Source organism: Anser anser, assembly GCF_964211835.1.
Source record: "Anser anser genome assembly, chromosome: 16".
Taxonomy (NCBI): Eukaryota; Metazoa; Chordata; class Aves; order Anseriformes; family Anatidae; genus Anser; species Anser anser.
The window spans coordinates 6,781,301-6,805,586 of record NC_139737.1 but is presented as its reverse complement, the minus strand read 5'-3'; the positions used below and the strand labels follow the sequence as shown (position 1 = coordinate 6,805,586).

The 24,286-nt window shown below is 36.6% G+C and overlaps 2 protein-coding genes across 5 annotated transcripts in view; one reads left to right on the top strand and one right to left on the bottom strand.

The window, feature by feature from the left end:
- LOC310882614 (uncharacterized protein) overlaps window positions 1-24,286 on the top strand; it is a 232,555-nt gene that overhangs the window by 181,629 nt on the left and 26,640 nt on the right. The window contains exon 4 of one of the 3 annotated variants that reach the window (XR_014573047.1): window positions 17,551-17,593. The exons of 1 other annotated variant lie outside the window; for it this stretch is intronic. The gene's annotated coding sequence lies outside the window, so the exon portion shown is untranslated. Of the gene's footprint in view, window positions 1-3,268; window positions 3,935-17,550; window positions 17,594-24,286 lie in introns of those variants that run through there. One more of the 3 variants, XR_014573048.1, reaches the window with a different exon arrangement.
- Window positions 17,675-24,286, bottom strand: part of CBLN4 (cerebellin 4 precursor) — a 117,342-nt gene continuing 110,730 nt past the window's right edge. The window contains exon 5 of one of the 2 annotated variants that reach the window (XM_083801592.1): window positions 17,675-17,751. In XM_083801592.1, the coding sequence (XP_083657718.1) occupies window positions 17,690-17,751 (62 nt within the window). In that variant the 3' untranslated portion in view covers window positions 17,675-17,689. Of the gene's footprint in view, window positions 17,752-18,450; window positions 18,773-24,286 lie in introns of those variants that run through there. The other variant, XM_083801590.1, reaches the window with a different exon arrangement.

Here is a 24,286-nt window from a genome sequence, read left to right as displayed (position 1 = left end):
ATATTAAAGCAGGAGAGAAAAAGAAATATCTAATTCAAAGAAGCCTGAGTGTGATAGTGTTGACAACACCACAGTGCCAAAAAAGCCCTTGCCCTCTTCCTTCTAAACTCAGTATCATTGCTTAGAAGAAAAAGAGAAAGGGTAGAGCAGAATTGCCATGAAACTGGTAGCTTCCCATACCAGCTGAGTTTCTGCGCTCATCTGTTTCAGAGAATCTGTGCAAAGTAATCATAGATGTAATGTAAAACAAAATAAAATTGCATTTATAATAATCTTAATGGGATTTGGAAGGTATTTCTTAATTCATATGCCCGTTAAAAATAAATTCAAAGAACACTGCATTAAACAACATATCTACAAGCAGTTATTTCCAACTTTTCCATTAACTGAAAGTATATCAGTGCTTTCTTGTTTCATGGTCAGAGTTGAGTTTCTTTGGCCCCACTGTTTCTGAAGTGTTCAGATCAAGCTAAATGGCTTCACATTGTTCAGCATCTTTCCAATTTTCTCCTGCAGAAAAACAGATAGAATATATGCCTTGCCAAGTGCTAAAATGGTAGGATCAAGTGTTGAGTTTCAATCTCAAGTTTCAATCTGTTTCACATCTTGTCGTCTGATTTACAGTATCATTGTATCTGTTGAAATAGATGGTTAAGCAGCCTTTATTATAAGGCTTTATGCTCACAATAATGCTAACAGTCCAAAATAGTATAATTCTCTGAAAAAGAAGCTTGAAGCAATCTCTGAAATCAGACACAACAGAGACTCCTTGTTCTGGCACTCAATGAAGTAAGGAGGTAGCAAGGAAATATATGCATTAAATGGCACTTTTACGGTGCAAAAACGGCATGTCTTTGTGTATTTTGATTATTTTGCATGGTATTAGGAGAGTACAATAAAGGAGAAAGTTTGGTTCCTCTTCTTTATATAAAAAACAGTGAGACATTAAAATATTTCATAAAGGATAGCTCTGTGAAATGTAATGCTTGGATTTATAGAGAGACCCTTCCTTCCTTCTTTTCTGTCAATTCATTCTTTAATAAGGAAAGGTTGTTGTGAGGGTCCTGGTGTCAAAAGCTCACTTCATCCTGGGTAGCAAAAATAATAAAACTAAAAATTCTTCTTTAAGTACAAGTTTATTAGCTATGATAATTTTCACTATAGCAACAAAGCAAGTATTGGTTTTACCTTCATGAAGACAAAGCTCTTTTGAGTTACCGTAATGACGACTTTGTTGTCTCCTTTTGTTGAATAGGAATAATCTGCAGGAAAGAACAGGGAAATTAATCAAAAGGAAAACTGAGATGCTGTTAAAAGATCTTTTTGCTTGTTTTACAAAATAAATCAAAACTATGGAATGGAAAATCCAGATCACAGTAAAACATAAAAAGGTGGGATCTAATTCAGGGAGAAGATGAGACAAGATAGGAGTGAATTTTAATAATAATAACATATATTTAAAAAAGCAGTTGCTATAGAAAGGACATTTAGCTGATCTCAAGAAACTATTTAAAGTTTTTAAATAAGTTCAATAGGAAGAAAAGTATCAAAGTTCTTGGAGTACTGTGTAGATATTAATGAGTAATGATAGTTATTGCAAATACTGTGAACCATCTTCTTTTATGTAAGTTACCAGAACTTTTAGTAATGGCTTCAAGTTTTAGTAATGGTTTTAACAGGGAGGTGAAAGTACTGGTTCTTTTATCTTCAAGGAGAAAGACAAGCAGATTAGCTAGCTGGTTACTCTGTGTGAAGTGGTAAGATCTTCCCTCTAGGCATCTTGAACTACAGTTTTTCATACTTTATTAAAATGTAAGTATTTGCATTTTTCCTTCAAAGATTTTGAAAACCGAAAATCTCAGTGGAAGAGCCGCCAACCCAGACACACAGGTCCATATATTTCTGAGTTGAAAAACGTAGCAATTCTGTGTTCAGGCAGTTTTAAAAATACCATTAGTATGTGAATATGTACAATGTATTCAAATACAGATGGAAATTCATGGCTTTACATGACTTGTCCCCATTTGGTCTTGAAGGAATTTGCTGTCTATCATACTAACAAGATATTGCTAACAAGTTCAGGTCACTCCATGAGAAAGAAAATACACTTCAAGAAATTTGTACTGGTGCATGTTCAGTATGCAGGCTAAAAGTTTGTTTGTAGCTTCCTCATGTCACAGTTGTGGTCAAAGTTTGTGCTTTGTAATTATTCATCTTTTACTGTACAATTAAAATTAAAAGCAGTAGAGTATCTTTTTTTTTTTTTTTACTCTATAGTATTATTTTATTCATGGTAAATAACATTTGATCTTGATCTTCATATTTCTATAATTAAGCCATATTACAGTGAGTAAACAATGCTCATCCAGGCATACCTCTCTTCAGAGCAAAATCACTTCAGAAACTTCACAGTTCTGAAATATTCCTGGAAAGGGAAACTGTATACTTTTATTGCCAATTCAAATGGGTGAAAATAGATCCCATCAATCTTTTATTTTCTTTAATAATTCACAAAATTTCATGAATCAGCAGGTAATTGGTCCTTACAGACAAGCCTCTGAGCATTTTTTCTAGCATTCAAGAGTTCTATGGATTTATGCCTCTGCATATAACAGTTAGTGCCTTTAAACAGGGACATTAACAATTTTCCACTTACATACAAATGACCTTTTAAACAGCACCTATGATTGATTTGCAGTAGGTAAAATAACATCCCCTTACTCCCTGGTATTTAATTTACCTGACAGAACTGTCTCTCCCAGGTTTTCTCAGGGGATTTTGAGCAAGCTATTCTCGGGATTATTGTGTATCAAATTACCATCATTTCTAATGAAGTAGTAAATTAGAGGTGCTGAGTAGATAACTGTTAATTTGGATATTCCTAGCTGACTTGAACACTTGTCAGTCATTCTCATACATGCATTTGGGTCTGAAGGGGGGGAGAGGTTGAGCAGGCAGAAATATATTTATTATTTTTTTTTTTATATTGTAGTGGTTTAGAAACCCATAATGGTTTCATATGTTTCTGAGAACTAAAAATATGTGCATGGGGTTATATATCTTCCTGGATGTCCAGGGCAAATTAAGCTTCTAATTCTCTTTTGAAAATGGTATCTAGTTAAATCATTTGGTAGCTTTCCCCTTATGTTTCTTTATTTTCCTCTGCTCAGAGCTTGCACTGGAAATCTGCAGGCTAACTCCAGGGTGGGTGGGCTATGCAGAGCACTCTTCGTGAAGGGCTGCTGCTCTCTGGTTCCTTCCCTTGCAGTTTTGAAGCATTCGTATCTTCAGATGAGTGATGGCTCCCTGCATCTTAATCCTCTTGTTGGTTAGACTGATCAAGGTGGAATTATTCATCCATCCACTGGACTCCATGCTCTAGTGACAGCCCTATGCCAGTCCTGGAGGGACAAAAGCATGAGCTCCAGCACTGGTGAAGCCTGGTTTCCTGTGGATGCTCCTCGAGGCCATTCTCCTGGGTAGGTGTGCTGATGTGTCTTAAGCATAGCATCTTGTTGTTGTCTCTGTTAACTCAATCGTTCTTCTCTACCTACTTTGATGAAATCTCAATGAATTTACTAGCATCTGTCAAATGGAACAGGATATAAATTTGGTGCAACATGTTTTTGGAAGTTACAAAGAGAGCATGTATATACACCTACATTGCGATGATTAAAATAAATGATTTCTTTACAAAAACAAGCTTAAAAAAAGTGTGGGGGGGTATTCATTTTGGTCACAAAGTTGAACAGAATAAGGTTGAGTTAGAATAACTGTAGTTAATAAGTCAAAGCAATTTAATTGAACAAAATCAAATTGTTAGGTTTGCCAGATGTCTACTACTAAACCAAATAAAAATCAGATTCCCTGGCTTCATTGCTGTTTTTACCTGAATGAAGAATGTTGCATTTTTTCAGTATAGCTTTAGTCTGCCTTGTTCTTCTCAGTCGCTATTGAGCAAAAATGATGGTAGCAAATATCAAAAAACAAGCAAAAGAAATTGGGAGGAAAAAAAGAAACAACCACCCTTGCATTAAAAAGACCAAGAGGCATAAAATACTCTGGAGAAAACTTGAAATAAATGTAATTAAAATGACCTTTTCCACGTTAAAAATTATTTTCCAGTGAAACACAATCTATTGAAGTAGTTCTATTACAGAAGATTCTTCATCATAAATCCTGTATTACAGGATCAGTGATTTAATCAAAAAGACTGTCTTAATGAAAATGCTAATTCTTCATTTGGGTAAAAAAAAAGGCACAGAGGCCTTGAATAAAACCCCCAAGCTGGCACTGTGACACCTGAGTCCTGCATCAGACCTCACCATGTAGCCAAGATCTCTATGCCACAAAAATATATGTTCTGTTCCTCTTCTGTGCATTGATTTGTTAACAGTGATGTAGCTGGTCTAAGAACTCAGGATGGAGGATCACTTCATGAGAAGTAATCTTTGCACAAAGGCTGGGGTTGGAAAGAGTTACCTGTATTTCATATCTAATATTCTTCACAGGCTTGGTTCTAGAATTTATGTATTCACAACGGTGTCAAATACTATTGCTAATAAAACCTGAGGCATGCTGTTAGAAAGGTACATATCACAGAGGGCATGACAGTGTAACTGAGGATACGTTTTCAGTTCTTTGTATTGCAGAATGGGAGTTCTCTTCCAGGAGGACAACTAGCAGTCACAAAACATCACCAGAAAATGAACTAGAGGCACAAATCAAAGCACCTGCACCAGTAGCTACACACACAGTATATTCGATGAGAGAGCTTTTCCTCTCGGAAATTTGATCCCAGCTGTAGTTCCTAATCATCATCAGTCTCAACAACTATGTTTAGGGCACATGCCTGCTTTTCTTGATGAGACACCAGAAGCAGATTTATTCATTTGCAAATGAACTATTAGATTATACCTTCCTGTATATTTGTTTACTTTATAAGACCTTAAAAGTACATGTAAATGCATTCACCATTGCGTAGACCTTTGTGGCATTAATTAATCTGCTTGCATCTCATGAGGAAGGGATGACCTGTTTGCGGGATCATAGAGAAGTCACATCCGTGAGAACTGATCGTTTTGAATGAAGATTCACTTATGGGAGAAGCACTTCCACTTGTACCAATCAGTAAAGCTATAAGGAGCATATTAATGATTAATTCATAATCACTTTTGATTTGTAATGTAGACTCAAGCCAGTTACAGTCTTATCAATTTCTTATCACTGCCTCCAGACCTGAACTGGGAACAATAAATGGTTGCAATCTGATTCTGAAAAATTCAATATAAAATGAGATTCTGACATAAACTGTCCTGGATATGATGAAAGGATGTGTATGATTTTTCTTCAGGAGAACTAAGCTATTTTTGAGCTTAGGAGGCTGTCTTCAGGACTCTGATAGGGAATTTGTTTTTATAGGACTAGGGTGTTTTACCCAGATTGGTATACTGCATCTAATATCCAATTCTGCAAATACGGAAACATGACTTTGACATCAGTAGATGTACTCACACAAGTAAAATTGCTCTCTGATTGTACTGTTAGTAGGTTCCTAATTAATGAATGTGGTCCTGGTGTTTAGTAAATTAAGATAGAACAGAAGATTGCTGTTGATACAATTATGTCAGGGAGTTTTGCAATTACTGTTCAAAATTTCATCTTAGTACTTCATTCAACTCCTCCTTCCCTGCTAATGATTAAGGTCCCTAGTCACAAAACATCCATTAAATTGTGTGTGTTGTTTGAAGCATTGATATACAGTCCCATCAGCTACTGTATAAGCTCTTATTTCACCTTCATTTACTAATATAGTCTTCAATATTAAATACTGATGCAAGCAAAGTAGAAAAAGTGTCCTCATCAACATTTCACATGTTGTGTAAACAAGAGTGATGAAAACTGACTCATCTGTGCCCACTTAGAAGATTAGTGTTGTACAACCTTTCTTAATTACATTTTAATCTTACCTTTGAATTCCTTCGTAACCTGACTGTAGGCACTGCCTCCCATCCTGTAATACAAACTCTTCCCTTTCTGCTGAGCAACTAGCACTTACTTCATCGTCACTGAACTTGTCAGTTGAAGTGAGGTGATACATCTCTGCGTTGCTATATGCAATGGACATCAAAGAGCCTTTCAGGACACACAGCTGCTATGCAGCCCCTGTAAAGTTTATGCTTCTCACAGCCCCACATTCTTTATTCCATTGCCAGCATGGACTAGTTGTGTTGCCTTCGCTAATCACAACTTGGTGATAAGACCTGAAGATATTTGCCAGACTCTGTTACTTTTTAGGTTTGGGACTATCCTACTAATATGTAACTAGTCCCCATGCTGGTCTCACATGTACCTTCTCTTGCTTGCTTCTTCCACACTTTCACGCTGCCACAAACATGAAATTCCCTTTATCTCAGTGTAACAAATTATCTTAGATCCAGGACTGATTTTTTTTTGCCAAAACTGGTGAGAAAATGCAGAGGAAAAATATTCTGTGTTTGGTGGACAGACATTCACCACTATTTGTGACTGATAAAATGAGATGAAAATTGAACTTTCATTTCCAGACTCTTTAGATGAGCATGCTAACACAAGACTGTCCTGTGCTGGGCTTTCTCTTCTTTTTGTATTCACAGAGAAGCTTAGAAGGGACTTGGTTTTATTCAAAGATGAAAGAAGACATTTTTTTCTTCCTTTACAAAAAGAAAAAGTTTTTCATTTGGAGGCTGAATATATACATGATGTGAAGAAGGATCTCAGTGTGATAAGAGCGGCATCTTTCCATCGTGTGGCTGGGATATATGAGCCACAAAGAGCAGTACTAATGGGATGGGGAAGTCCTACTCTTCCTGATTCTGCCCTATTCAGTTCTAATTGTGCACTGCCAAACATCATGACATTGCCAGAATATAACAATGTCAAGGTAAAAATTCACAGTAGAAAGTGCAAAAATGTCCAAACCCATTAACAGACCTTTCAAAGCATAAAGGATTTCAGCAAGTGAGAAGGAGCTAATGTGATGGAAATAATTATAGGCCTATAGTATCATGCTTGCATTTAACTGAAGTATATCAGAATTGCAAAGGACACTATTTGAAATATACTTAGCAATGTAGAGCATAGATACTATTAATAGCATTAAAGGAATACAAATGTATTCAGCCAAATGTCACAAATCTTACTAAGTGTGTATAGAATATGCTGGTTTGGCACAAGGATTGAAATTAATAGGCATGACCTTTTTCTGACTTGCCTTTCATCCTCATAAATTCAACATGTTTGCAAAACAGGCTCAGCGGGATTTGTTTGTGATTTTTTTTTACATCAAACACAACAAAAGTTACATTTTTTTTTAAGTCCTAGTAGTCTTTTAAATAACAAATATTGTAACAAGCTGTATCCTCACTGAGTCATGGTAGTATTAGAAGGTTAGCATCTAGATTTATTTAGAAGCAAGCATCCATCCTTGGATTAGCTTTTCCATTAGACAATCTGGAGGGTATTCATAGACAATAGACAAAAGTGAGAAAGCCTAACCTGAAACATAGATGGTATTAATTACACTGCATTCAGAATGCATGCAGTAGGGGCTCCCTTTTAAGTGGATGATTTTCAGGTTCCAGTATCCCCTGGTCAAACATATGCACAGGTATGATGATGATAAATCCTGTATCCCACCAGGCACTCATTTAATTCAAGATTTTCTATTCAATAGAGGCCAATGATAATATTTCAGAGAGAGAAGCAAGAACTCTGATGGAAAAAAAAAAAAAAAATTTCCTTCAGAGAATATTTTCCTACCTCCTGGCAACCAGCAACTAACTAATGTTCTTAATCTCATTGATTTGCATCTTTTGTGTTCTTTTTGTATTTTAAGTTCATATTATCTATTTGTACAATTAATCCTTTCAGGAACAGTGGTAATCTCTGTACTTGCATGTTGTGAGCATTGCAGTTTGAGCAATATGCATTGTAGATCATATATTTCATTTTGCACGTTTTTAAGGTAAGTCTTTCCCTAGTGGTAACCACTGTATGTCCTATAGTATGTAAGGGGCAAATAGACTGAGCTTCCATGAATTTCTGAATATTTTGTATAGGTATTCAAGTGCCCAAGAAGTTTCCTGATTATTTGGTGTCCTTAGCAATGTTTCTTCTTCCAACCACGTCAGCAAAAATACCTCTGAAATATCATGGGTTTTCTTTCTCTAGACATTGATTTTCTGGCAAGAGACTATGGGGGTCCAGAATAAAATGTAGCTTCTTCACACAAATGATATTAAAATACAAAACATCAGACTTCTTCACAGCTTGAGATGTGGTAGACTGAGCAAAGCCATCAGGAAAATACTTCTGAGAGGATACTCAGAGCTTGGAGTTGTGTGGTGCTCTGCTCTACTGTATCCTCTCTGGGTAGCACCCAGAATGAAATTGGACATAGAAAAAGACCTGAATGAGGGTGGCATCACTGGTCCTTGAGGGAACAGTAGAGCGAGAATCCAATTTTAAAAGTCACCAGAAGATTCTTGTTTCAGGCTTAACCTAATTTTCTGATAAAAAGTTGTGAATTTTTCAAATATTCTGAATTGCAGTTTGGGTCTCACAGGCCTCTTCTTTTGGTAATTGCATAAACAACTCTCTAAGGACCCTGTTTTATCACAGTATTAATGGATTTCAGAGGTGTTTCTGAGAGACCCGTGAAATACTTGAGGGGAACAAAATTCCTTAAAAACAATTTATTTTTGTACAAAACCAAAGCTTCTGAATTTAAGAATGCCCAAGTCATGAAGTTTTATTAAAGGATAGGTTTCATGTTTAAAGCATAGCTTTGGCAGATTGTAGCTGAAACATAAAGCATATAGCATGGGGGGGACAGGACATGGCACAACAAATACATTGCATTAATAGGCAGACGATTAATGTTGGAGCTCTATGTACAGAAATAGATGCAAAAAGCCTCCACTGACTGCAGCAGTTAAGGGATCAAAACTTTGTCAAGGCATCAGTGGCCAGAGGACCATAGTCCTAACTTGTTATCCATAATAAGTCTATGAAAGACTAAAAGAAACATTGACTTACATTTATTGTCTGTTCAAGCATGAGCTTTTAACTTGGTAACATTTCCCAAATGGACTTTTATTAATTGCCTGTTTTTCAAGTCAGAGTGCTGTACCATTTCTTCTGTTAATTGTTTTGAGCAACAGCCTTTAGTTGCCTAACTGTATTTTGAATATTTCTTGCAACTGCTTTTTCCCATGAGACCTCTGTAAGGAGGCAGAGAGGCCACGAAAATAGGTTAATAAGAGGTCAGATAAACCTTTCAGCACTTTATGAAAGCCTGACGAAGCTTTTGGCCCATGGAAATTTGCTATTGAGATAGTGATGCTAAATTGCAGGAAAATACAACAAAAATACAAGTTTTTGTTTGTTTGTTTGTTTGTTAACAGATCCAAAAGGTGTCATGCTCCTACGTGCTAAAATTTTTATTTCCACATAGATTACTTATTTTTTAAACCTGTAACATTACTAAGGAACTGCATATTATGTTAGGATAACTTTATGAAGGGTGACAAAAATAATTTTGCTAAAGTTACACTACAATCTCTATTTGGTCTTTCTCCCTTTTGCAGAAAAATGCCACATTTAATTACATGCCTATGTGCTGCTTTTTTTCACTGGGTATTTGCATTTTTCAATATCCGGATTGAAATGATGTTTGAGCCTATATAGGCTATGCAGACAAGACAGCATTTTTCCATTGGAGATGTTGTTACACTTTTACTTGAAGTTTACAAGTGCAACGTGGAGCAAGGAGGAGATGGTAGAAGGAAAAAGAGTTTCAGATTAACCTGTTTCAGCTGCATTGCTCTGTCTGGGTGCCTCTGTTTCTGCTGCAGCTCATCACTAACGGTGTTCTTCAGTTTCCAGATTCCCCACTTGGAAAGCAAAAGTAATTGCTGTAGTAAGAGCAATCCCATGCCTCATGGGCATGAGCAGGATTATTTGTACAAACAAATTTACCCCACTGGGTTTTGCTGTTTGGATACTGTTCTGCCAACAGAGCAGTTGTATAACATACAACTGTATATATGTGTATAACAAAACTGTATGTATAGAGTATAACATACTCTGAATGCTGATACACTACTGTTAATTTTTTTTTTCAAGGTTTTCTTAAGGGGAAAAAAATTTAAAGACAACAACAACAAAACATGATAAACTTGATCATTTTCAGCTCCTTTTTTCCCATACTAGCTTTGTTTGGCCAAAGCTATATTTTCACTTGCAAAAGAGCTGAAGTGTGTTAAGAATTCACTGTCCCCCAGTTTGTTACAGACCTACCTGCTGAAGAGCAGCCACAGAGCTGGTAAGCATCCCTAAATTGTTGCAACATAATATGAATTTGCTCAAACTCCCTTCTGCAAATGTCTGGCTTAACCTCTGGAAGCCTTTTTCACCTTAAAGTTTTAACCCAGGTGGAAGAATTACCATAATTCGTGCAAAGCTGTTCTCTGAGCTGCTCTCTGGCCCAGCCCTGCAGGTAAAGCGTGCTGCGTGGGTGGTTGTGTGCCCAAATGGCTACTCCAGGAGCTCTAAGTGAGCCTAGGTCTCCACAAATTTGAACCTGGGACAAATCAAGGATCAATAGGAGATTTTTCTTCAATCTATCCTGAAGGAAGATTCTATCCTCTAATTCCAAATTTGTCTTGTGAAATTTCAGGTCCATGGATTGAATGTATATTTTTCTTATTCAGCTGCTTTTTGCAGCCAGACCTCCTGCACTAGCTACAAGTAATTCACAGCACTCTAAGAGAAAAAAAAAAAAAAAGAGAGAGAGAGAGGGAGAGTTAGGCAGTTTCTTTAAAATTGTTCTTGGGAATGTGCTGCCACAATGAACAACAATTGTTTTTATCACGGAAAACATCAAATTCCAATAGCTCAGAATGTTCTGATTTCTACTTGATTTGTTTTCCTTTGAAGAGAGGAGAGGTTTTAGAATAAACACTTCTATCAGTGAGAGGAAACTCTGATCATAAACCTATTCAGCAGAAATGAAGAACAAAGACTGCAAGAACAATTTATTCTAACGAGATCATGCGTAAGGATTCAGTGGGTTTCTGGTTCCTTTCCTGTTAAGAGTAGCAGTCACGCATTACAGCAACAACTGTTGTGAACTGATCTAGTTAGAGTGCTATATCGGTGTGAGACAGAACAAAAAATGCAAGGCATTTAAATAAGTGCAAATATCCATGCACGTGCTGATCGATACATGACATTTGATGAGTATCTGCTACTTCAATAAAGAGTAAATCAAGTACTGGGTATTAGATAATGGGGCTACACTGCTTCTCAGTTATTTCATCTAAAATGGATACAGCAGCTGCAAGATAGTTCTCACTGTGGAAACTGGAGCACAATGCATGTATTTTTACATGATGCAGCTCACATAAGCTGCACAGGCACAGGAAAGAAAGTTTCTACAATACTGCATCTCCTCCTTTCTTCTTCTTTTCTGTTCTTGGCTGCAAGGAGTGCCAGCTACCTTTTCCATATTTAAGTGTTACTTCTGAATTGTGTCTACCAAACTAGGTAAATTTGAACAAGTTTTCCAGTATGTTTTCAGAACAATTTTCCAGCATTGCCTAGAGGATATATTAAGAACAAAAATTCAAACTCAATTCCAATTTAGTTTTAAAGCAGATGAACTTTTCACACGTGTGAGTTTTATTGGTTTGTAGTTGTAAAACAATGTAGTTTTCTGGGAATCAGTTCTGCTTTCTTATCTATATAACTTAAGCAAAATTAATGTGTTTTTGTTTGTTTGTTTGTTTGTTTTCCTGGAGAGAGAAATATCTGATTAATTTTATTGTGTTTTAAAGGTTTTATTTCTTCTCTTACTCTAGGTGTAATATTGGACAACATGCTGTTTAATAATTCTTTTAGATATTTCATACTGGTGATGAAATAGTTTGTCAGCAATTCTAGGTGTTTTGCTGTATGAATTCATATCAGTCTAATGCAGTAAAATGGGGATGAAGAGGAGAAATGTTACAGTGTGTACTGGAGTTCTTCAAAAAGGAAATTCACTGCATTGTTGCTAGAAATGCCATGCAGCAGTATGGTACTTTATGCACTGGTTTGGTATTATATTTAAAGTAGAACTTTCTTTTCTAACATTGCAATAAATTATTTCCAACCATCCTGATAAGAGTAGGAAATAGATTAGCCTGTCTTCTAGGTCTAAATCTCATTTTCCTATACTACACAGTTTATTAATTGGGATCACAGGCAATTGTTGAAAATGATGGTACAGAACTGACATTTTTGATAATTTACAACAATTCTGATCACCTGAATCAATCTGAATTTTAGAAGCAGAATGGGAAATAATGTCAAGTAGGTTAGATCAGAATGCAATTATGAGATTTGCTCTGTTGCATTTATTGAGGAAGCCAAGTGAGAGCAGCAGTAGCACTTCAGCTCAGTTAGGTGGTGCAAAAATTAGAGGTGAATATATTTACCATCAGCTGTGCATGATGATGGAGCTGAGTGATAAAAGCCAGGTTTGAGTGATAGGTATTTTTTCCAAACAAGCTTCCTGGTTGTTCCTGAGGTGTGTCTTTCTCCTCTGTAGTTCACTCCATCCTGGTCCACATATCAGAGTAGTGAAATGAAAAGTGCTGGATTTTATCCCAGTGTCTAGCTGAGTATCCCCCCTACTTTTCTCTAAGTTCAGTGGTAATTTCTCTCCTTTGGAGGGGGCTTTTCAATTCTTGAGGTGTTTCCTCCCACACTCCAGATACTTATTAAACATTTCTAATGAAATGTCATAGTGGCCCATTGTTTCACTCCTACTCATTGTGGGCCTGATCCAGTACAGACTCTGCCTACTCGTGTAGCCTGAAACCAGTGAGTATCCCCATCAAGTTTAATGGAACCACTCAAATTCTTGAGGCTCACCAGATCCACCACAAATTAAGATTTATTTTATTTTATTTTATTTTATTTTATTTTATTTTATTTTATTTTATTTTATTTTATTTTATTTTATTTTATTTTATTTTATTTTATTTTATTTTATTTTATTTTATTTTATTTTATTTTATTTTTTTCTGGGGCCTTCTGTTTACCTGGAGGAGAGTAGGAAAGAAGTTCCATAGCTGTGGTGAGCACGAGCTGACAGGAGGAGTTATAGAGAGCTTGCCAGGGATGTCAGCAGTATGGTGCAGGTCAGCTGGAGGAGACTTCAAACTCCCACTTCACAAAGCAACTTCAGATAACAGCGTAACAGGGCTTCCAATTTGTAGTTGATATGTTGCAAACTGTTTTACAGACAGTGGTGTTAAACACAGGCTGAACTCTGCAAACAGGCAACCACTGCCCTCTGTCTCTTTAGGACAAAAAAAAAAAGGGGGGGTGGGGGAGAAAATTTTAATTAATTGCCAACAACACATCGTCACATTCTACAAAATTACAGTTCTAGAATATTGTGCTCAGTGGGACCTGCCATTTCAAAATTAAAAGCTAAACCATTTACTAAAAAGCTGTCATCACACTTGTTTAGTTGCCTAATTGCTTCATCTTTAACATGTACTCATACCGTTACAAGCCACTTTTGCCAAACTAAATTAGAAAACATATATTACAAAGAGCAGGTGACTTTAAGAGCATCATTCTAATTACTCTCTCATTTTTCCAGTAACAAACACGGTAATTGTTATGGGCTTAGGTTTCCTGCAGAGCAGCCTAGAGGCAAACCTTGTGCACTAATACTTGAGCATAACCTTCTCTCTGCCCAGTCTCATTATTATGCAAAAAGGTGCTGAGAATAACAAAACTTGTATTTGTTTCCTTGAAACATCATCTATCAGGTTGTGTCCTTGGAGACCCAGGAAAAAATGCAAACACACTAAAAATAAAAGGAACAGTTGTGTCACATTCAGCCTTTATCATCTTAATATTGAAAGCTTTGAGAGTTCAAAGTGTTCAAGAACCTATACATGTTGAGGGAGTAGAGTTTATTGGCTGCTGTCACAGAGATAACTGAATTTAATTTTATTTTCATTCTTGGAACTAATTGCAGGCATATCTAGACCTTTGGATAAGTGCCCTTCGTGTTATGAAATAAATATAAATAAATAAATGATAGTGTATAACTGACCTAAAGACAGCACTTTAGTTCCACCTCAGGCCACAGAACTACATGATGGTCTAGCTTAAATGCTAACTAATTGTTAGCTGAGATTTTCCTTGTCTGTTATAGGAATCTTAGACTATTCTTGAATTTGCAGGAAAAAAGTTTTTGACCGGTGACAATATAGTTTAATGTAATTTATTAAATGCACATGAACTTTCTGTCACCTAATTTTATCATCTAATTTCATGAAGTCCTTCACTTAGTCACATTCAGTCTTCTTTAGACTTTATAAATAACATACAATTAAGAGGCACTGATCACAACCATTTCCTATACTGTTCAAAGAGTAACTAAATCAATTTTTTTCATATTTCTGATGCACAATTAATTTCAGATGTTTGTTTAACAATGAACCAAAATCCAGCGTAACAGTTTTACAGATTTGTTATAGATTTATATAGATTACTGGATTCAAGGGTTTTGCTTGACACAACAAACAATATACAAAAAAATAATGTAGGGTGTAAGCATTTGTGCTGGACAACTCTCTGTGTTCTGCCATTTGAGTTCAAGGGAAACCATTGAAGCAGTTACCACCAAAGTTGTCCTCTGCTAGAAAACAAGAGTGAATGGAGATAAGGAAGGGGAAATATAAATTGCCTGAGTGGAGAATCTCTTCATTTCGCCTGGCTAAATGCATCTCAAAGAGCACTTACCATATTTTTAATAAGTATCAGCACACTTAGCATTGTCATCTTCCTGCCCATGCATGACAAATCTGTGTATCTTATCAACTCTTTTTTATCATAAACTCTTTTTTATCTAAAACAACGCTCTCCTTCCAGTTTGCTACATCTCTTGCCTCCTCACAGTAGTAGTTGCATGTGCCTTTGTCATCTGTGTAGCATGATATGCAGAGACCTCTCTACATAAAATTGAGATCATCCCAGTTCTTGCTTAAAACACTGTACATCCGGAGTATTTTATTCTACGTCTAGAGTATTTTAAAAACATTCTTATAGATCTTCTTTTCCTCTTCATATTACTCAAGCTTTCATTGAGTTCTGTGATCTTTAAATTATGACTTTTTAACTTCTATGTGACATAATTTTAAGATCTTCAATTTATAAAAGTTTTGATTTATTTTTTTTAAATGGAAAAAGAGACATAATCGGGTGCTTTATAAAAACGACAGCTTCATCTCGATTGAGTAGGCTGACCAAACTTTAAGCTTCCTCGCCAAGTAAACAATGCATTTTTCTCTCCACATTCATGGACACTTTTCTGTATTTATTGTTATCTTTGCAACACTTTAATAGTTTTGTGCACAGAAAGCAAATAGTGAGGAAATAAGTTCTTTTTAAGTGTTGATTAAAAAAACATATAATTATTTTGGAAGAAAATTATTCTGATGGAAAACTGATTCTAAAATCATTTTCCTGTAATTGGTTTTAAAGTAATAGGTTCCTTAATTCATTTTATTCTCTGCTTCGCCTCTCTGCCTTTCATTTTGAAGATATTTAGAGGACTTTGAGGGGTTAGAGGACAGATGGTTCTCTTCCTTTTTCTTCCCCTTTGTTTTCTTTCTGTTGTTTTGTAGCTGAAAGTAAAAGGGAAGCTCAGACAAGTTTGGAAAAAGAAAACTCTTTAAGGTGGTGTGATTTCTTTTTCTAAAAAATACAGAAAACAGACAAAGATGACATATTTTGAAGACGTGACTATTGTTTGAAACTCCGTATATATATATATTTACATATATTTTTATATCTATATACTTTTAATCACTAGGTATATTTGGTGTTTTCTTGAGATTTTTTCTGCAGCAGCAGACAGTTCAGCTAATTGTGATAGATCAACATGTCACATTACATGCAGATTGTAATTCAGAGAGGTGTTAAAATTCTGAAGATTATGTCAGACGAGGAATCCAAATACATCTGTGCGTGAATTTATCTTGCCAATAATTCAATGAGTAAAAAGGGAGGAGTTACCCATCTCTGTATCTGTCTTGTGTTCAGTGAAGTTAAGGAACAGATTTTGAGGGGGTAGACTGCAAGGAAAAAGGACATAGCTCTACCACTTTTGTCTCGGTAAATACTGCAGCTCTCGTATTACATTCTGTGTAATCAGGTAAAACAGCTAGGCTCACTTAGGGAGCTTCTTGGTGATGCCTCATTATTACTGGCATGTACCTCTGTGTGTGCACACAGACAGCAAGGGTTTATCATGACCCTTTTACTCAAAACTGATGGCAGTGATGCAGATCAATACAAATGTGTTTCAGCCATTCCATTATCCCAGCATCACAAAGGCCAGGCATTCTGTATAGTACAGAAATATTTGAGATGTGGTTTGGAGGTTAATTATAATTAAATGCTTTGTAAAACAAGTAGTTAATTATAATTGTTATCTTTCCTGTAAAACTTAGCACCTTTGTTAGTGTTTCTAACTCTAAAAGTTATATAAATGAATAAATAAATAACACTGAAGAACCTGAATAAATAAAAGAACTAATTTATGCTGAAGAGCGTGTAGCTGTTCAAATCCAGCTGCTCAGGCCCACACGCATGCAAAGGTGTTGGTATCTACTGGGTCTTGTGTTATCTTCCTTTAATGGGTACAAAATTTACAACAGTTTTAATTATAACCAAAATCTGGGTGTCCTTTGGTCTCACCACAGTATAGGATGCTTCTTGCCCAGCTGGTACTGAGGGGTTTCTAGAGAAACCCAGGTATAACAACTTTGGGGGGGACTAGAAATTGAGACAGAACTAGAGATGCTGAGGCACCTGGTGGCTGATTCTACAAAATACACCAGGAAGAACTGGGATCATTGCACTGGCAAATAGTAGGGATATGTGGGGTAAATCCTAGGTATCAGGCCAAGTCCATTCTGCTACTCGTGAACCAACTTGTTTTCTGCAGTTTGGCTGCAGAGACGTTTGGATTATGAATGTGAGCCTTATGATGATGGATTCCCAGTCAAAGTAAAGATGAAGTGATCAAAGGTGCTTGATAAATTGATGCGTTCATTTATCATACAGTTCTCCAATTTATCACATGGGTAAACAACAAGCTGTGAGTGATGACAAAGATTTTATTAAGAATTATCTCTGGTAAATAAACTTTTTAGGAAGCCACATTATTTGAAAACATTTCCATCAAATGTGAATAAGCAAAGCTTTCATTTCTGGTGCACAAATTCTCCTTCCCTGGGCAATCTCTGCTCCGTGATGCACACCAAGATCTCAGAGATAGATCTGATTTCCTTTTGCCACTGAACATGAAGGACAAAACAAGGCAAAGGTTTATTCAACTACAGTAGCATTCAACACAAACACAGCTTGAAGTGTAATGGCAGAGTAGTAGATGGGTAGGTGTGCACTAATATCGACCTTCTTTCTTTACCACAGGATTATTCTGGTACTGCGTGGGCCAAATATGCACTTCATGCAGGTAAAAGAATCACTTGAGACTACTTCAGACTATATTTTGATAGTCCCAGGGAGAGGCTTTGTTATTGAACCTGATGGTATTGAGTGGTACCTCACCTTATCTATACACTAGACTTGGCTTATGTCTCTGTGGCTCATGATGGGAATTGCCAGCACAACCTGGGGAAAAAGAAAAAAAAAAAAAGGTGATTTTAAAGTTGCTTTGTATTGTTGAAGCAGTATAAAATGGCTTGTCTGAAGGCTGAGATCTAGTCCCCTGTATCATGATAATTTAAGATCTATAATTCTTAACGCTGTTTATGTCAAGGAGAATTTTTAGTCCTTCCTTCCAAAGTTCATTATTTTTGTTGTTTTGGTTTTAATGGCAAGATAGGATTAACTATGCATGTCAATTTTTTTAACATCAGTAGAGCAGATCTAATTTTACCTAAGCAGTTGAGGGTCTGACAGATCTGGTGACCTTTTATTACAACGTCATTTACAAGTATGATTAAATTATTCACCATGGCTGAACTGATACCCAGATTAGATATATTTTTCTCATGAGGCAGTACAAAATATACTACTTTACCCTTCGCTGCTCACTCTCTGCCCAGCGTTTTTGAAAGATTTCACATTTCATTGTTCACTTCAGCTAAGGTGACCCTGGTCTGGGTAATTTATTCCAAGTCAGTTTAGAAAACTAATTTCTCTGGGAAATGCATATGTTTGTGCTCCATTCTTGGGATTTAGGGTGTGATCCTACAATCCCTTTGCTCTTGACTTCCTGCAGAGTTTGTTTAGCTGTATGAAGAAAATGTGTGATGTTGCTAATATAAGAATCCAGACAGTGCAAGCGGGCAGAGGAGATGGGCTGCAGCTTTGTGAGAAGCAGACAGAATAGCATTTAGGAGTTGTTATCACTTATGGACTCATACAACCGTGTTTGAAATATAGCTACAATATCACTCTGATTGTGAAACTGTTTTAGCTTTTCCACAGTCTTGGATAGAAAGGAGTCAAAACTTTGGGGAAAACTCTTAGCACTCTCCTGCTTTCTTACATTAGAGTAACAGTGCCAAGCTCTTCTGGGTTTGCTGACTTCCCCGAGCTGATGAACGTGCACTTGTCATATGATGTGGCAGGGGCTGCAGATGACACACTTCTTCCATTTGGTGCAGCTCAGATGTCAACTGTACCTCTGTCAGTGAACAGAGTAAAAGATATTATTGCAATTTGGGTCAGTTCCCCCAGATTTTGCTAGAATATACACAGATAAATTTGGGGGTTCACTTGAACCTCGTGGTTAAGATCTAAAAGTGATCCCTCTGCAATTTGATTGCACTCTGTTTTGTATAGTACTGCCAAGAGATGAGAGCATTAATTGTCCTCAGTGTTCCGATAGATAACCCCTTTATCCCTAATTTACACTGTGAGCCTTTATTTAAGGTGTGTGGTTTTGTCCATGTATACTCTCAAAATACATTTCTCTCTCACACTGGTACCTTTCTGCACACACTGTATTTCTAAATGCCTTTATGAAAACCAGAGTTGCAACTTGCTGCTACTGCAGAGGTGTCAGTCCTAAAGATTTTTTTTTCCTGGTGTGTTATTTTCCCCCATTCTCTTATTTGAGCAAACTGCTCTGTGCTCCATTTACATCCATTAATTTGAGAAATAGAAATGATGAAGAATAGTACAGACCCTTCCTTCTGTGCTGACTATTGTTTCTAGATGCCTTCAAATTTTTCAAGGCTCTGAGTAAAATTGCCTCAAATTTGGGCTTTTCATTGGTATTTAAAACCTTCTAGTTCTTATTTTATAACAAAAAGAAAACTACAAATTATTTCCATTAATATTATATGTAGAATCATATTAAAAGACTTATATGTAGAATCATATTTAAAATATCATAGAATATTTTGTCTGGAGAAGAGGAGGCTCAAGGGAGACCTTATTGCTCTCTACAACTACCTGAAAGGAAGCTGTGGGGAGCTGGGGGTCGGCCTCTTCTCACAGGTAACTAGTGATAGGACTAGAGGGAACGGCCTCAAGTTGTGCCAGGAGAGATTTAGGCTGGAAATTAGGAGACATTTCTTTTCAGAAAGAGCAGTCAGGCATTGGAACAGGTTGCCCAGGGAGGTGGTGGAGTCACCATCCCTTGGGGGTGTTTAAGGAAAGTTTGGACATGGTGCTTAGGGACATGATTTAGTGGGTGATTATGGTGGTAGGGGGATGGTTGGACCAGATGATCTTAGAGGTCTTTTCCGACTTTAATGATTCTATGATTCTATATTAAAAGACATATTCAAATTATATTTTAATCATATTAAAATAATATATAATTTTATTCTGACTTCTAATGACATTTTGTATGTCAAAATATATGCAAAGATTTTGCTCATATAAATTCAAATTTTTTATTATTATTTCTTTAATCTTTCTCAAAGGTAAATGTTATTTTGTTATTATTTTTAGTATTGTTTATCCTGGGCCCTATTTCTTCCCAAAACAATTTTTAGAGCACATATATTAGACAAGCTGTGAAAACATGGAAAATCAAGGATATGGCTTATAGTAAAATCCTTCGTGTTTTGATTGTTATTGTTGTCATGAACGTGTAGATCAAAGATGGAAGCTTTATTGCCAGAAAACATTTCTTTAGGTTGCCACCTAACAGTATGCAGTGACCTAGCAGAGCTTGTAGGGAAAAAATCACTTTCAAACACATCACTCAGTGTGAGGAAAAACATTACAACTTATTCTGTGCTAAGAGTTCCAGATTTACAAAAATAGGTACTTCCTAAAGAACTGAGGAAACTGAGTGTTATTAAAATCTACAAGATACCTTAGAAAGTCTGGCTTCCAACATCTGAGCTAATGTTACGGTTAAGAATGTCTGCTGTGTTTCTATTCATTACCTATATTTTAAGTATTTAAAACTACCAATTACTATAGAAAAAATTATATAAGTGGTTTTGTTTGTTTGTTTTTCTGTTTTGTTTTTTTTTTGTTTGGTTGGTTTTGTTGTTTTTGCTTTGTATTTTGTTTTGTTTTATTAGCTTTAGAGTTTCAACAAAGACTCTTTCTTACAATAATTTTTCTGCCTCTTTCATCTTCTAATTAAAGAGGCACCATCAGGAAATTTGGACTATTCTAGTCTAAAATATTATTGCTGTACATTAGAATATAGTGTGCTTGGTACAGACCCAATAATCTGAAGAGAATTCTGCTACTGTAAAACAAGCATAAAAAGGACAAGAAAATCAGAATGCAGTCTGAGACACATTCCGGAAAGAAAAGAAATGGTTGAACAAAGACATCTCAAATCTCTGCAGAGAATTCAAAGCAACAGCTAGTTTGGAGATTAACGTCAGTTCTATGTACAGGCCAGCAAGATCAGTCTTGTCTTCTTTAGTAAAAAATGTCTGGCTGAGCAACCTACAGAGCTCTACTCCAAATAGTTTCTGAGGCTGGCTTTTTCTTAGCAAGAGTCATCTGAAATAAAGGGAGGTAGAAATTTTAAAAGAGAACAGGGGATTTATCCTCGTTTGCTAGGCAATTGTGCCAAAATCCAACTTGGTGGTCTTATAAATTGTTCTTCATTTATATAATGCCCTTTCTAGAGTAAGGTGTTTATTGGTTTGGTCTCTAATTAGAGGAGTTTGACCTAGCTCCTTCAAGACCAGCTCAGTTTTTCAGCTCAATAAGAATTTTTCTTTGCCTGATCCATATCCAAACTGTAAGCTGAGGTTTTCCTTTTTTTAAGAGTTCAGCAGTCTTTAATTTCTCTCCCTATTCACCATTTCTAGAACCTGGGTTACTGGGTGCCCAGATATGGGAATATGCAGTTGATTAACTACATTTGACTGGTGTTAAAAGATTCAAGGTATTAGGATTTTTCATACCTATACTTTTTAATTTAGTTGTGCCAATTAATTTTTATTACATTTGCCTCCTGGAGAAGAATCTCCTTTTCACCCTACAGGAATAACTACTTTCTGAATAACAAGGGTTTGTTTCTGCTCTGACTGAAATCAATTGGTGTAATGTGCTGACCTTCCAAAGTCTAAGAAGCAGTGTAATAAATCTGAAATCAAGACTCCCTATAGGAAGAGGTCCTTTCTGATTTATTTTCCAGGTTGTACTGGTACATCTGGAATGTTTAGGTGACAATATATTTCACATGCCCAATTCTGTTCAGACACATAACAGCAGATGAAATTGGCTTGGTTTCATGTAACAGAAAGTGATGGTATGAAAAGATAAGACCATTTCTTGGATAAATGAGAATTGGAGCAGAGGAGACGTAGGAATCTGTGACTCACCTACTAGGAACACACATTCATATCTCATATCCAAAAAAAGATCTTGATAGAGTTCCCTGAGTACTGAAGCAACAATTTTTAGTCTTATGCCAGATCAATTTTTTTTAGTAGTGTCTCTTTATGGCTCAAATGATTAAAAGCATACAAGGACCAGAGATATGGTGTTCCCTAATTTACCAGTTTTCCTTCTTTCACAGAAAGGAGCTGGCACTTTGAGAATGGCAGCACTAGGTCTCTCATTTCCTCTACATTTCATGTCACTGACCCTATCCTGCTGGAAATTATCCACACCACATAGTTTTATTCTGAGTCTAACTCCATGGGCTGCTTTAACACTAATAATAGTTCTAAGAAGGGAAAGTAGTTAACTTCAGGATAACATGCTCCAAGTGTAGCAGTCACATCCACTTGTAATGATGCAGATATTCAATGCTGTGTAGTCAGTGGCAAAAATCACTAAAATATAGTATTGAATTACGTTTACAATAACCACAACTTTAAAAAAAAAAGAGAGAGAGAGAGAGAGAGAGAGGTTTTGCATGAAGGTGGTTTGAATTTTGTAAGAAAGCTTTTTCCCAGATTTCTTGCCTCTAAGAAGGCCATACTGATAGCATTTCTTGGGCCTGGCCAAAGACTTTCAAACACTGAGTTGTGAGCAGCCTCCTCCCAGCTGTATCCTGTGGTAATTAGTCTTCCATCACAGCACCGGAGCTATCTTTACATTGTTTTATAAGCCCTGTTTCTTTTGACACTAAGTTTGTGACAATGCGTTTTTTTATTGCCTAGTGTAATCTACTTTCCTTGAGATCTCATGTAATTTGTGATTTCAACCTCTTTTCTTTCCTTATGAGACTCACCAGCCTTTTATTCATTTATCTGGATACAGTGCAGAGAATCTCAGGCATCTCAGTGTGCTACTGCTTCTCCCTTCTGAGTGAAGGACCAAGAGACACCCCAATGGGTGCCTGCAGGTCCTGAGGAGGTTAGTGGATATTAGAGCACACATCTTTGGAGATTTAGCTCATTGAAATGCATACAGGTGGCCAACTGCATATTATTAGTACATCAGCCCCCAACCAGCTAAAGCAAAAGTTACTGGTAGCTGGTTTTAGGGAGCAAACTGTGTTGGAAAGGGACCAGAGAGTTCCGAGTGAGGGCACAGAGTACAGGTGGGCAATCACGTGTGGATGAACGTGTGGACAGAGAGAGGAAAATACAGGAATTCCCTTGCAAACAACAACACCAAAACACACACACACGCATACAAAAACAAAAAAAGAAAAAAAAAATGCTCCATGGCACATTTCAAGACTAATTATTGTAAGGAGGTCATGAGCAAAATGAGAAGGTTAAGGTCATTCCTGATTATTCATTTCTAGGCTTAGCCATGCTTCTCATACTGACTTAACAATTTTGCCTTTAGGCCCTGGAGAGCTAACCCATAGGTCCACATTTACTAGCATGAACAGACAGTGGGTACTAGCACTAATTTGGCTTCTGAATATGCTTGCAGATCCTTTATAACATTATATCAGAGGTGAATAACAATGCTGCTTCCACTCTTGAGTTGAGAAAACAGCCTGAGGGCTCAAGAGCACCAACCACAAGTTAAGACTAATGTAAATCTTATCATAAAAAATGTAATACAAGATAAATCTGGTCTGGCCTTGGCTTATTTATGACTGCATTCCTTAGAATTTGTAAGTGATATTCAGTGAAGTGGGAGCTGAATTTCCTCTCAAACCAGCTTCTTTCCGTATTGTGTTACCTAGTGGGGACTTCTTAAGCATCACTTTTATCAATGTATAAATTAAATATAATCTTTTTCTTTCAACTTGTGCATTCTTAGTCCTGAGAAGGATTTCTGAACTTTTGAAATCTTTTGGTTACTTTGAAAATCAAATACGATTTACAGGCAAAGAAAAGATCAGCTGTAGTGAGTTGAAATTCTCATGTAAGAAGAGCAGAAACCAACTAATTTGTTGCTTGTATTGCCAGATATGAGCTGGTAGCTGGTGATGCCTATTCCCTCCCTCCCTTTATTCTAGCATTTGGTGTGGCAGTGAATCACTAGGTAGATCGATCAATCCAAGCTACTACATTTTAAGAAGTGTCTATACCATTCTTCACTCCATTTGTCATTAGCATTTCATCTGCTCTCATTGCTCTCATCTTGACTTCTTTCCAAGTAGAAAGAGACGTATTTTTCCCCACTACTATTCTTGCCTTAGCTCGTTCAGGCCCTTTACCAAGCTGCATTATCCATTCCTTGTTCTCACGTGCTCTTGAAAGCATGGTGACCATTTGATCATTGCTGGATACGGCTTTCTGGGGGCGGTCTGCCCAGCACAGAGTGCAGCGCTGCTACCTACTCTCATTTATATTCC